The sequence below is a fragment of the Melospiza melodia genome, chromosome 15, assembly GCF_035770615.1.
Source record: "Melospiza melodia melodia isolate bMelMel2 chromosome 15, bMelMel2.pri, whole genome shotgun sequence".
NCBI classification, from domain to species: Eukaryota; Metazoa; Chordata; class Aves; order Passeriformes; family Passerellidae; genus Melospiza; species Melospiza melodia.
Genome location: NC_086208.1, coordinates 6,678,279 through 6,693,273, shown reverse-complemented (window position 1 = coordinate 6,693,273; position 14,995 = coordinate 6,678,279). Strand labels below are relative to the sequence as shown.

General features: G+C 42.8%; 1 protein-coding gene across 1 annotated transcript in view; it reads left to right on the top strand.

Annotated features, from left to right (window-relative positions):
- Positions 1–12,790: 12,790 nt before the first annotated feature.
- CHRFAM7A (CHRNA7 (exons 5-10) and FAM7A (exons A-E) fusion) overlaps positions 12,791–14,995 on the top strand; it is a 37,894-nt gene continuing 35,689 nt past the window's right edge. The window contains exons 1-2 of the mRNA XM_063169565.1: positions 12,791–12,896; positions 14,004–14,143. Coding sequence (XP_063025635.1) covers positions 12,842–12,896; positions 14,004–14,143 — 195 coding nt within the window. The 5' untranslated portion in view covers positions 12,791–12,841. The remainder of the gene's footprint in view (positions 12,897–14,003; positions 14,144–14,995) is intronic.

Genomic DNA, 14,995 nt, shown 5'->3' with positions numbered 1-14,995 from the left:
CAAGCACACATCCTACCAGGGGCCTTTGTGATCTTGCCATCTCTGCCAAGAATAACTCAGAGGTTCAATAATTGCATATTAGACTATATATACAGCTGCATAAATAACACTGAATTTCCATGTTGTCCATGCTCTTTCGTTCCTCACTAGCTTTGAGAATTGTAATTTCAGTACATTCCAAGTATCTTGTCTTGTATAAATCATTCAATTCAAGAAAAGTATGATTCACAGCAGAGCTTTTAAAATGCAAATAACTGGAAACAACAAAAGTTAAAACATACTTTATGCCACTGCCATGTTTTGAAAAGATAAATGCCAGGCTGTTTACTACTATAAATAATAAACCTTGTTCACTTTACAAAGATCTTACGGGGATTGATCACTTTGTATCTTACACAAGCTTGAATATGTGAAGTGCTGTGACCCAGTTCCACATATGCTTTCCTCTCTGAGATTAATCTTCCTAAAATGAATGTGGCAGCTCCCAGTGTAAACTGCTTGCTTACCATGTTGCATGTATAATGTCTTATGTTTTGACTGCTGGTCTCCACTATGGTCTCCCTGTATCTTAGAATCATAGAATCATTTATTTTGGAAAAGATCTTTCATTAATAACAAAATCTTAACATTTTGAGTTTCTAGTTATTGTGGACTAACAGGACAAAAAATGAATATAATTTAATCATATTATCAGTGTTTATTTTAGAAATATATCTCCATTTTCCAGAGGGAGGGGAGATAAGGAAAATCCAATACTGATATAATGAGATAGAGTACAGTGGTGGGATGCTGAATCTTCTGATAAATTTTGGGCTAGTTTGGGCCCATTATCTATAGCCCTGTGCCCTTTATTTCAGTAAACTACCTAGAGGTAAATATTTACGTTTATCAGGCTGCCCAGACTGCAATTACACCACATCATGTTAAATTAGCAAAAAAAATAGAGTAAAAAAGCAACAAAGGAATTGAGTATTATTCTGACCCTGAGGCCCCACTGCCACCTGATGTCACTATTCTTGTCAGGCAAAGGCAGGCAGGCAAGCTGCATGTCTGCAAGAACTGACAGCTCTGGAAAGGATTTCAGCAGGTAGGAAGCCCCAGGGAAAGTCATACAAATGATTTCACTAAGTCAAAAAAGCATGCCTTATGGACAGCACTTGCTAAGACAAATCCATTAAGCAGGGCAAACACAGAGATTCAGTTAAGGGTGAGTCTCCTTCTGGGGATAGGCTGGCACTGCCTGAAACAAGTGGGCAGGAACTCCACATGGCAAACACCACAGCAGGGCAAAAAGCCCTCCTGCCCTTGCATTACTGCAGCTTGCTTCCCAGTAAAGCATACTGAAGTAGGAGAAACTCCACAAATAAGACATCTGTCTGACCCACAAGAGCAAAGCCCAGGCAGAGACCTGAAAACTTCATACATTTAATGTTGGCTGTGAAGCTCCTCCTGCCTATCACAGGCTCCAGAGAGTCTTCACCGAGCTACAGGGGAACAATTGAGCATCTGAGGCAAGATTTAAGCACCAGAGACAGGAGTGGAGTCACCTGCACACTGAGATAATGGTCTGTGTTTGCATCTGGAAAGCTCAAGGGAATATTATGGCATTAGGAGCAGAACAGCAAGATTGTCAGTGAGAGGATATTGTAATTGCCATTCAGAAGTAGAAGGATAAATGAGTAAAGTGCCCAGCAATGCTTGCTTGAGAGCCTTTTGCTTCATGAGCAGGCAGCAGCACAAGGGAGGCCTGGAGGAACATTGGCAGAGGGTCTGGCTCTCTGGCCATGTGGTATGACTGTGACTAATTGCAAGTGATTAACAACTTCAACTCATGTATACTCTGGCTCACAGAAGCATATAGTGGTTAACACTGAAATGTCTACACATACTTACATGTGGCATCCAAAATACATCTTATATATTGCATCTAAACAAATGTTCCACTTTGTGTATGATGAACCTGGTTTCCATGAGCACAGAACATATTTTAATGCTTGGCTTACCTGGGCTGTCAGATAGCTTTCTGTAACTCTGGTATTAATTTTACTACTGGCCAGCAACCCCTAGTCCCAGAACATGTTTTATTCCCCTAAGGTTTCTTGTAACAATCAGTCAAATACCTATCTCTGCACAAGGTTAAAAAAAATAAAAAGGCATGAAAGATATTAATGGCCCAGTTTGGTACTGATAAGAAAATACTACAAAACAGTGTTCCAGACTATTTTTTTCCTTTACTCAAGGCAATTTAATTTGTATATTAATGGAGTCTGGTTAGCCAGTATCTTCAATTCACCCACTGTGGAATCTGATGGTTTCAAATTCCCAGAAGCTGAAGAGCTCTGTAAACATGCTCCTGCTGCACTCTAGTTATGTGTAAGCAAACTAACACAATTTTGCTGATAAAAAATTGTCATGATAAAAAATGGTGAAACAATTATCAATTTTATAATATCCCTGTTGGATAGGGATTATAACAATTCAGGTTAGAGGAATGGCACACCATTAATTTTGGTCATGTCTCAAACTACACAGTGGAGTTCAATGTAACAGTCACTGCCAGCTCCTGCATACCAGCATTAACCATCCTCAAACACCAAACTTTCAATTAAACCATGGCAGTAAGTAAATGCTATTTATACAAAGCTTGCAGCTTGACTGTTTTACAAATGAGTATGTGGGAAGCAATGTGAAATATCAACTGATAGTTAATATTTAAATCACTGCTCATTTACACTTAAGGCAAGTTTCATTGCTATTTGCAGAGAATTTCAAAGTTTGGAATTCTGTGATTCATTTCAAGAACTTTTATAAATAACACCCTATTATAACGGAAAAAAATAAAACCAACTTGTGATGGATAAAACTTTCTCTCAGGAGAAAAGAATGTTTTTGAAAGACAGAAATAAATTTTTTATTCATGGAAAGAACAGATTTTTTGGTCTGTCTTAAAAAAAGCATTTAGGAAGGGGAATGCTTCTGAAACAGATGCTTAACCTTAAAGAATCCATCCATTCATTGTACATAGGATAATCTGCAGTTAGAAGAAATAATGCCTTTGCAATGCCATCATTCACCCAGAGGGTGGTTGGGCACTGGAAGAAGCTCCCCAGGGCAGTGCTCACAGCACCAAGGCTGCCAGAGTTCCAGAGGCATTTGGCCAATGCTCTCAGACCCATGGGGACTCCTGGAGCAGTTCTGTGCAGGCCCAGGAGCTGGACTTGATGATCCTTGTGGGGCCCTCCAGCTCAGGATATTCCATGATCATACACTTTAACTAGTGGTAGTTTATGCCATGCACATAAATGTGCCTTGTAATTAAGACTCAGTTCCACCAGTAATACAAGCATCAACTGAAACACTCAAACTTGCTTTTCATAGTGAATTTTGAACCCATTTCTATTAGGCACAGACAGACAGGCAGGGATGCCTTTAGCACAAATGGAGAGAGAGGAGCACACTGAAGTCCTGCAAGTATTCCCAGTATTTAGTCACCAGTCTGCCTTGGACAGCTCTCCACCCATGTATTGCTCTTCTCAGAGCCTACTCCAAGTTTCCCCCATGTACCTTCCAGGCACCTTAATGAAACTGGAGAGCTCACAGGTTAGAGCAACAGCTTGGAATGAATCTGGGTTCCTTTTGCTAGCTCTGGACCATTAAGGTAATGAAGAGGAGATTGAGAAGCAGAACTCTGCTAAATATTTTACCAAACTTCATTTCATTTCAATCCTATTTTGCTTCAATTTAATGGAATTTTCGTAAAGGAAGACTCTCTAGAATAACGTGGTTCTAGCAAGATGTTCAAAGAGAAAAATTCAAATCCTACCTTGCTGTCATCTTCTTCCAACTTGCTCTGTGTCTCAGCCCCATCTTTGATAAGGAGATTCTAAATTTCTTCATGAGTCTTTTCTGCAGTGTCTATGCAGTCCCTGTGGAAGAAATTGGATGCATTGAAAATATCTCAATAATTCTAATTGGTTTATGAATTACAGGAGAACATTTCCTAAATTATTAAACTGAATATGTACTAACACCAACCAGAAAATTCTTTATGAATTCCCAGATGTGATTAAAACAAAAAAGAGCAAAGAATCCCCAAATCAGAAGTTCTGTGATTGCTTACTGTCCTAATAAAACAAACCACTAAGGTTTCATCCAAAATTCAGTTATTAACTCCTTTCACTAAAGATAAACCATATTAGCTAAGCAGATAACCAGTTCAACTCAAAAAGGGGAAAGAAGTTGAATATATACATTCAATGCTGTAATAAAGCCAGTGCTCTCAAGATAGCACTTCTATCTCTTCTGCTCCTGTCCTTAATCCTAAAACCCAGTCAGGTCCCTCAGGTGGGAAACCTATCAGCATTCCTGCCCTTTATCACCTGGGCACTTCCACATTCACAGAACAACTCTATTTTCTCCTCCTCCTAAAGGAATCCTGTCACTTCCTCTTCAAAACTAGGAAAATGCTACAATGAAAATGGAATTTGGGGCTGAACCTAGCAATACAATGCACAACCACACAAATTGTACACCAGATAAACAGGCAGGAGGAACCCTAGAGCAGCTCAGCATGAGTCTGAGGCACAGGAGGGTTTGCTGGGCTGGTCAGGAGAGAGCAGCAGCAGTGGGGTGAGCAGTGAGCAGCAGCATGAGCAACTGCCAGGCTGCAGTGCAGTGAGGTGAGCAGTGAGCAGCAGCATGTCCCTGCCAGGCTGTAGGGCAGGGAGGTGAGCAGTGATCAGCACCATGTCCCTGCCAGGCTGCAGCGCAGTGATGCAGGATCAGCACCATGTCCCTGCCAGGCTGCAGCGCAGTGATGCAGGATCAGCAGCATGTCCCTGCCAGGCTGCAGTGCAGTGATGCAGGATCAGCACCATGTCCCTGCCAGGCTGTAGGGCACTGAGGTGAGCAGTGAGGAGCAGCATGTCCCTGGGCAGTGAGACAGGGACAGAGTAGGGGCCAGGTCTCTGCCACAGAGAGCCCCAAGCAGGCTGCAGCACCTGGGCCTGGCTTCCACACAGCCTGCTCAGCTGGGCTCCCTCTGCCAGGGAGAGCTGGGGAAACTGTCCCTGTGACATATCCAGCTGGGCATCTCTGCACTTGGACATTCTCAACTTGAAAATCAACAGTTTCAATGTGTCTGTTACCCAATATTTGAACTTTAACAATTAAAATTAATAGCAGTGGTAGGGTAAAGTTTTCAAATACAGTTTGGCAATTTATTATTTATTTTATTGCAAAGATTAAAATGCAGTGACCTGCTCAGAAAACTCACTTTTAGGCATTCAAATTTATTGGGTCCCTCTAAGACTGAGGTTCCCAGGCAATCAGAATTTCTTCAGAAGGTATGACATAGGCTCTAAATCACTGCAGGGCTTTAAAAAATGTACTATTACTAACATTTTCTTATGATCATCATCATGAAAACATTGACATTTTTGTATTATAAAAATCAGTACCACAGACAATCCATCAACAAACAGATAAATTAAATTATTACTCAAAATATTTGAGCCATCTCAGCTACTTAGAGGCTATCCTTGCAGGCTGGCATTAGCAATGTCAGTGTTGCCTCTGACCTGCCACATTGCATTATCTTCACAATTAACTGGGAATCCAGAAGAACAATTTGACCATGATAAAATGATAGCCTTGAATTACAGCCATTAAAGAAACCCATGGAATTTTTATTTAGGCATTCCAAAAGATTTAATAGGAGTAATAGCTTCAATTAAAAATTAAAGTTTACTTATGCAAAGTAGTGAAAGCAGAAACACAAGTTTTAGGTAAGTAGATGTTCTATGTAGAGAGCAAAACCAGACAAATCTCTGAAAGTTTGGTTTCATTAAAAGGCATCTGGGTATCCAAACATCTCCGATTAAAAATGAACTTGAAATGAGAAAATAGAAAGCTGCTGTAAGCTTCTTTTTTTATTTGCCTGGCTCAGGTAATTGTGATAAATTTTCTCATGCTCTCATAGCATAGCAAACAGATCAAACTCTAGACCAACAGAGTTATAAAATTAAGGATTTCACTTCTTATATCTGCCCTAGCAAGATGTGCAGAAAAAGATACTTCTAGAGCTGTGTGAGGCAAAATTCTGTCTGAACATAAGAAGACATTCCAAATATGTTGGTCTAATTGGCAGACAAATTTAAAGTCAGATTTAAAATTTTTTTTTCATATTTTTAAACTTCTAATTAGTCATTAAAATAATCAGTAGTCTAAAATTTCTCCTGCAAAACAAATGCTTAAGCAAATTCCTGAAAGCTTATCCAAGCTTGAAAAATCCTCCTACCTAATTAAAAGCATTGAAAAAACCAGGCAGTTGCTTCCTCCCTCTCTGTCCCAATTCTCCCGTTTTTCATCCTGTCATAATAAAAAGACATTTTAGAAAAAAATTGTCCATAATAAATGTATGAAGTAACTGTGGTCTTATAAATCTAGTTCAAGAAAAATACACTGAAAGCAGTTTGCATTCACTCATGACTAACAAAATCCCTTTTGATGTTAGTGGAAAAGAGAGAAGTTTTATTTTGAGAGCTAACTATCACCAGAATCAAAGGCAGGTCTAATACTGGAAAAGTCTTCCCTGTGTGCCTGTGTCTGTTGTGATTGCTCACCCCCAGCTGGCTCATGAAATGGTTCCTCAGACATCTGTGCTGGGGCTGTTACTCAGTTTTTACTCTGTCAGGTTCTCCAGCACTGAGGAGGGGAGTCACAGATGACCAAGGGCTGTGTTTCCTATGTGCTCTAAATCTGTGATTGCAGGACATTCATTCACCAGCGCAGCAGCCCCTTCTCTGGCTGGTCAGCAGGGGCTCGTGTTAGGGGAGTGCTGAGTGAGCTGTGCTTTGTCACTGCCCTGGCAGCCCTGCTCCTGAGCCCTGCTCCGGGCACTCAGCACACCCACCTACACTGGCTTTGTAACAGGGACAGCAGCTGGGCTTTGAAAGCAGCAACGAGAGGGACAAGTCCCACCGATGGTGTCACAAACAATAACAGCAAAGCCCAGCTGGAAGAGGGATCCACTACTCCCACACACTTGGCCATCCCAGCAAACCTGGGAGCCAGCAGGCGCTTTCTGCTGCTCACATTTGCTGTGTTTGGGAAATCAGAGCACAGCTGCTCCATGCTGTGCTGCCCATGTGGAAAAACACAGCCTCCATTCCTGACCATGGCAATCCCATCTTCAGTCCTCCAGAAACATCAATGAAGTCTGTATTTCTATAAGGGAGTCAGATAAAATAGACTATATCTAGTGTATTGAGTTATTTGTTGTGAATTTTCCATCAAACCCTGTATTTAATGTAGTTTTAGTTCCTCCTCCAGAGGTCCACAGCTTTTCATCAATGGAACAATCTAGTAGCCGCTTTGAGAATTCCTTTGAGTTCAGCAAGGAATCTCATTTGAAAATCTGCCTGTCTCTAAAGGATCCACAACCTCCAAATATGCTGTGTTCTGACGACAAAAATGATTAATTTTTGTTTCCATTCTCTGAATGCTCCCATTTGCAACAGTTTCCATGCAGGACTGTCAGCAGCTGGCTGGAGAAGCACTTTGGCTGAGCCATGACTGGCTGCCACTCTCTGATGCTGAGAGCAATGAATTCCTCTCTGAATTCCTCCCTGTCTCCAGTGACTCACCAGGGCATTTGTCCTCTGCAGCCCTGCTGCTTCTCTCAGTGTGCTGTGACAGTTCAGAGGGGCAATTAGAGAAAGCACAAGGTCTCATTTCAAATGGAAGATGATAGGTGATGTTTGCTGCTGCACAGGTTTGAAAAACATCAGCTTCACCAGTGACTGCTTAAAATAAATCATACAAGAACTGGACTGATGTCCTTAGTAGCGATACTGGGACATTGCAGGAGAAGTTAGGAAGGAATATTAGGGAGTGCTGGTTTTATGCAAGGTAAGAAATACAGTTGTAAATTTGTAATCCATGCATTACAAGACAAGAAATAAAAATTTCTCCCCAAAGCCATATTAAAAATGTGTTTGATGAACTGAAACTTCTAAAGACCAAAAATTCAGTATTCTCTAGCAGATGAGGGCACCCTGACTAGTTTTCCTTTTAAAAATCTTGACTGTAGAAATTTGGCTTTTCAATATTAAACTGTCTCATGCCCCTGCCTCAAATAAATGAATTTGCTCTCAATTTTGCTACAACATTCTGTCTTTGAAAGGGTTTGAGCTTAGCTTTATGGTCAAAAGCCTTATTAGAATGGTCTTTACAGACCAAGTGACCATTTTTGTGAAATTCATGTTAGTTATTTAAATTGCAGCAGATGGTAATTTTTTCAGGAAAGAAAAATTTCTAGTGTGTTGCTTTAGGACAAGAAAAATAAGGTTGATCTTCAGATGCTTATAGATGAGGATCTGTTAAAGCTGTAGGCCTAAAATGCAGATTTCCTATCAACTTTAATTAGCTAATGTAAACTCTAAATTATGTAGTTATTTAAAATTAACCAGGGTGAAGAAAAGCAGTTTTGTCAACTTTCTGTTATTCATACTCATCCAAAAAGAAGGCAAAGCAACTCTGTAATGGTGATTTGTATGTCAGTGAGAAATGAATGGCAAGCCCTGAAAATGCATCAGAAGGACCTGACAGAGGCTGAAATGAGAGGAACAAGAATTCCTTACACAGAAATCAAAGTGCAAACGTGCTGAGCACGATGTCAGTGAAAACATGTGAGGTTTCTTTGGACAGAGAAAAGCACCTGTAAGGTAGATATGCTGAGAAATCTCTGTAGTTACAGCATTTGAGATGTTTCATTCACAGGAACATTGTTTAATATGCTCACACTTTAATGTGAGTGTATGCTAACAGTAATAAAAGACAAGTGTGAATTTTGAAAAATGTTTGCATGACAGAAATAATCACAAGTCTTACTCATTAGTTATGCAGTCATCAGGGAAATTTGACAAATCCTTATTCCTCACATCTGAGCACTGTTCAGAAATACTCTCTGTAATTACTTTTTACAAAGTGGCGGGGCAGCAGCTTTGTTGTTTTTAAACAACAGAATAGTCTGTGCTCTTCCTTATCCTTCCCAATAGATGACAATTTGGGGAATGGATCATTTCCTGGAAATCACATACTGGTGTAGGAACTAAGAATTTGGGAAGACACTGCCTTTGTGAACCTCTGTTCAAATTGGCATGTAGAGAATATAAACTTCAATCAGAAAATTAACCATATTTCAGATCAGTAATTCATCCTTCAATAGGAAGCTTAACATCAAAACTACTTGCTAACTCCTGCACGGAAGAACCATATAATGTTTCATGACATTTATAGAAAAAAATCAAGCTTGTCACATGAACATTCTCAATCCCTGAGACTTCTCATTGGGCAAAGTCAACAACAGAGAATAACTAATAACAGGGGATGCAATTACTAGGACTATCTAAAAAACTACCAAACAGCTAACAAATAAAGAGGTACTTTAATTCAAATAACATTCAAGATAATGTGGGCATCTAACATGTGCTGTAAGCTACCATTTAAAATCCTAGCCTACTTTACCTATTTCTCTAAAAAGAAGAAAAAGAAGATTATTTTCTGATATGGAGCCTCAGGTCATTGCAATTGCACAATAATTAGATCAAAGTCAGAAAGTGCTGCAGTCACTGCAGATGGATACAGTACAAGATGGTCACTTCACTATCAGCCTCTTCTCAGGGCTATTTTATCATCTTCTGCCACAGCAGGAAGATGCATGATTTTGTTTATCTGAAAATCTATTCAAAGAGAAAAAGGGGATATTTCTCTTTTTCAGTTCTGTGATATTATAAACCTTGGGCAACTGCAACATCTGGTAATGACTGCACGAGTCTTTCTGAACAATCTTCAGTCCCTGGCTGTTTTCACTGACCAACACATGAGATTAGCCCTGTAATCTGAACAAGGAGGACAGTCTGGGTATAAACAAGCATCTTACAGTCATGGGGAGGGTCACTTCTATAGACACCCTAATTCAGAATCCTGTAGCTGTTTCTCTAGCAGCTCTGTGCCTCTCTCAGACTCAAAATAGACCTGAAATAGCACTTGAATGAAGTCTTTTGCACATTGACTTATTTACTTCTTTGCTTATCAGATAAAGAAGCAATAGACAGCACATTGGTACTAGATCCACACTATTAGCACACACCTTGATATATGTGACCTGATCTGTGCATAACGTTGTGTCCTTGAGCAATTGGTTATTCACAAACAGACAGACACACAACTGGCTGTTTCTAATCATGCCCCATGTAGGTGAGAAACAAACTGACATTAAGGGCTTGTTTATTTTCTGGCAAACACCCAGCTGTGCTGGGAAGGTGTGCTGGGAGACTTACAATGGTTTCTAGGGCCTGTAATTGTAGAGTGAACTCCCATTCATCACTGTGTCTAGGAAGGTATGGTGTAGTAATTCAGTAATTTACTTCAGTAATTTTTTTTAACCTTTCTTTGCTAGTACCTACACAATATCTATAAATGTTTGTGAAATTAACTTTTTTTAGTCAGGATGTCTACAGAATGCAGATAAGACTTTTTCCTGCCATTTTTGTGCATTCACAGCAGAATCTCTGACTTAAAAGGTAAAACCTTTAGTAAGAATGCACCTGATTGAACAGAGTTTAATCAAGGAGTTGAGGCGCTGATTGCTATTAAAGAATATCAAAATTCCCGAAGTGCCTATAAATTTCAATCTGCTAACATCAGACGAAAACAAGACTGCTGCAAACCATATAAATCAAGATTTACAAAAGAATCAATTAAAAATTATTTCCTCACTTATACTACAGGAATTTGGGATTTCAGCACCATCCCCTGAAGATTTTACCTTTTGAGACCTTGGGCTGTGCATGGTATTGACCCTTTCATCACGGAGGGGTGAAGCCCTTGTCAACAAAGCCAAGTGTAAAGCAAAAAAATGAGCCAACAGTAGAGGTCAGCCATGAACTATAGATTTCCTCTCCAAATTTCTTGCCTGAACAATTCATGCTGTTTACTGAACACCCAAAAATATCTGGGACACCTGTGCCAAAACAGCAGTGAATAACAGTAGAAGAAGAAAAGAAAATGAGTCCTTTCCAAAATGAGACAAGGCAAAAATCCAGACACTAAGAGCACTGCCACAGGAAGGCTGAAGTACAAATTAATAATAACACTTGTTTTTTCTGTGAATAACACAGAGCTCCCCTAGCAACTTGCTCTTGTCTGCTGGCAGGTCCAAAAAAGGTCAATATCTCATGGAAAAAAACCCAACCAAAACGCAAGAAACCAACAGCTATTACTTGGCTTTTGGAGAGTTAACTTTACCACTTGCTGGTTTCTACTACCCCTTGGTAAAGTTGTCTGGCACGTTGGCTCATTTGAAAAGGTAAAGGTTGCAGTCGTGCTGTATGTGACAGCTGGAACACATGATGTGCCAATTGCTGAACTACTCAGGTTGCCCCAAGATGCATGTGCTTTTGTGCTCAACATTTAAAAATATTTAAACAGTAGCTACATAAATTAGGTCAGTGCTTAAGCCGAAACAGATAACCTGAATTTTTAAAGCTGAAAATTAACATGGGCTAAATAAACTGCTGTTTGACAGTCATTTGGAAAACAAGCACTTAGTTATCTCTTGCAAATGACAACTTTCTTCAATATCATTCTTTTTTAAGTGCAGCTGCCTATGACATTCATTTTAATGTAGCAACTGGACTTGAAGGGCAGGGATTTGGGCTGAAAGAAAAAACCCATCCTTGGTGTCAAAATCGCACTTAGAGCTGCAGATGGGAACCAGACAATCAACAAAATGCCCTGAATTTTCTAGGCCTGCTTTCCAACTGCGGTGCATTATACCTGTACCAGGCAGGAGCTCAGCCACCATTTTACTGTCACGTGTTTGTCAAGTACTAAACGCAATGTCCCTTGGCCAAGGCTTTTTTCCCCATATCTAGACAAAACATCCAGCACCTGAACCCCCAGCCCTGGCATCTCTGCTGGGGATTTAACAGTCATGTGTGCAACATCATTGTGGCCATTGCTCCTCATACCTAGATGTGACCTAAGCCAAGCTGCTGAGGCCAGCAAGGACTGCCCCTGCCCTGGTCCATGCCCCGGCTGCCTTTCCCTGGCGCTGCCCTCCTCGGCCCCGGGAGGGGTTATCCTGCTCGGGCCACTCCGCTGCCCTTTGAACTAATTCGCCTCTCTCAGAACAGCAGCAACCGCCGCCGACGGAGAAGGAGGATGACCTGTGCCGAGGAGGAGCGGGGAGCGGCGGGGGGCTCGGCGGTGGCTGATGCCCTTTGGCTTTTGGGGCAGTGCAGGCGGTGTGCGCTCCCCGGGGCGGTCGGGCCGGCTCCCCTCCCCTGCTCTCCCGTCCCCGAGCAGCCGGGGCTCCCCGCGGTGCCGCTGCGGGCTCGGGGAGGGCAGGGGGCGCGGGCGGGCGCGGCTGCCCGCCAGAGGAGGGGGCCGCCCCCGCTCTCGGCTCTATAATGCTGGGGCCCCCTCGCCCAGCCGCGCCGCATCGCTCCGGCTGCTGCAGCAGCCTGAGAGCGGCTCCGCTCCCTCCCCTCCGGCCCGGAGACGCTCGAGGATTAGGGAAGGGAGGGAAATCCATCAGGCGAGAGGCAGATCGGGGAGGCGGGCCGTCAGCATCCCTCCGCTCCGCCCGGGCCGGCGGCGCCGTAGGGCGAGCTCCGGTGCGGGCGCAGGAAGGGGCCGAGCTGCCAGAGGTGCCCGGGGCGCCGGCGGCTCCCAGCGGCCCGGATCCGCGGCCGGGGGCTGGCGGGGCTCGGCGGCGGGAGAAGCCGCCGCTGCTGTCGGCGTGTCGGTCGCTCGCAGCGCCGGCTCTCCCGGGATGGGCCTCCAGGAGCTGGCGGTGTGGCTGCTGGCGGCGGCGGGGCTCGTGCGCGGTGAGTGGGCTCCGGCCCCGCGGGCAGCGCCGGGAGCCGCGGCGGGGCGGGTGGGTCGGGGCAGCCCCGGGCGCTCCCGGCACGGCGCCTCTCCGGCCCCGGCCGGCCCCTTCTGCCCTCTGACAGCCGCGGGGGCTCGTCCCCGTCCCGGGCCGCGCTGAGGGCTGGCCAGAGCTGGGTCCTGCCGGGAAGGGACACGGGAGAAGGACGGTGGGGATGGGGGACCGAACTCTGTCAAGGGACTTAAATGGTGCATGTCCCAGGGCAGGGGCTGCGGCTTTTTGTGGGGCGAGTTAAGGACGAGAAAACCGGGAAGAGGGAGGGCGGTCTGGAGTGGGACAGGGAGGTCTCACGTCCAGAGAACCTGTTCGTACCCTGTCGCACATTCTCCTGCATTCGAAAACTGCCTCTGTCCCTGGACTACTCTGCTCCATTCATGTAGACCTGCTCCTTCTCCCCACAGAAAGACGGCAGAATAAGCATCCTCCCTGGATTTGAAATGGAAAAGAACAGAAATCCCCAAATATTAGCATGTATATTAATGTGGTGTCTATCATCTCTGCCAGGAACACGCTACCCCACTTCATTTCTAACTGCATGAGCAGAGAACAAAGTGGAGTGTATTTGCCCCAAAGAGTTCTCTGTCTGAAGCAGCCCCAGAGCAGTGCTCAGTCTAACCTGTGGCCATTTTTTTTCCCATTGTCTTGCTGATGCCTTCTGCCGTAATTCTGTTCTGCTTTTCTGGTTATAGCTATGCCAGGACAGGTGTCAAACCACAGCTACTGTATTTGCTCTTCTTCATTTCTTGCTGCTGGACCGAAGGGTGTATACATTGAGAAAGCACCCTTAGCATTTAGAATGTATCACTCCTGGCCAGTCAAGAAATGATCAAAGAGGTAATTTCCCCTTATAGGCTGGGATGAACATTTGTGATTAGGATTTTGTTGTAGTAGCTAATGAACTATTTTAAACACAGTGGCATTTTTTTCTGGGAATGTAGCAGGTGTAATAATAGATACATAATATCTGATAGGAGTAAAAAAGCATGCCTGAGCTTTTTCGGATGTAGACTCCTTATTATTTATCTTTTTATTCCTGTGTCCAAAGAATCTCTGCAAGGAGAGTTCCAAAGGAAGCTTTACAAGGAGCTGCTGAAAAATTACAATCCTTTGGAGCGACCAGTTGCAAATGATTCCCAGCCACTCACTGTCTATTTCACTCTCAGCCTCATGCAGATCATGGATGTGGTAAGTCTGTAACCTTCTAGGAAACTGTTTTAAAGGGTGGATTTTCCCTTCCTAGAAGGGACATTTGAGATAGCAAAGGAATTACAAGAAATTGGAAAGCACAGCTAATTCAAGACACAATGCCAAATTTTGTCTGCATCTTTAAAGAACTAAACTTAGAAGTATCATTTACCTATTTCTTAGATCTCTTCTCAGAAATTCCCAACATTTTTAGCAGTGGAAAATATTTCAAGGGGAGCTCAAAATGCACACTTTGCCTTTCAATCTTTAACTGTCCTTAGAACCAACTTGCAGTATAGTCTGGGAGGGACTTGCAAAACCAAAGTTCTTAATTTCTGGTGGTCACTTAAGAGCTGCCTGTTTTGGAGGATGGAGGGGAGAGGAAATCCCACCAAAATCCAAGTTGTGTTATTTCCTTTGGTATGTAGACAAGAGTGCTACATTCTGTATGCTTAAATAGCTACTGTATTTTACAACCACACTTGACTGGTATATCAGTAGGTATTCCTTGTGCTGTACTTGTACAATGCACTGCAGGATCTTTTTGGGTTCAAATATGACTAATTTAAGCTTCACTCTGTCACAGTGGCACAGAGATGCAACTCAGCATATAAGCAGGTTTACAGTATTTATCTTTACTGAATTCAACTAGCTATGACAATTAATAAGGAAGTTAAAGTCTTAAAAATGTACTTAACCTCAAAATTCCAATCTCTTCCTATCAGATGCCTAAAGTTCAAGACAGAAAGTTAATTTGTTCTGGAGTTGTCAAATTTAATTAAAACCCATACAAAATGAAAGGAAAATATCCACAGATCACTAGCCAATCTGGGTGTAGTCAATGACTGGCAG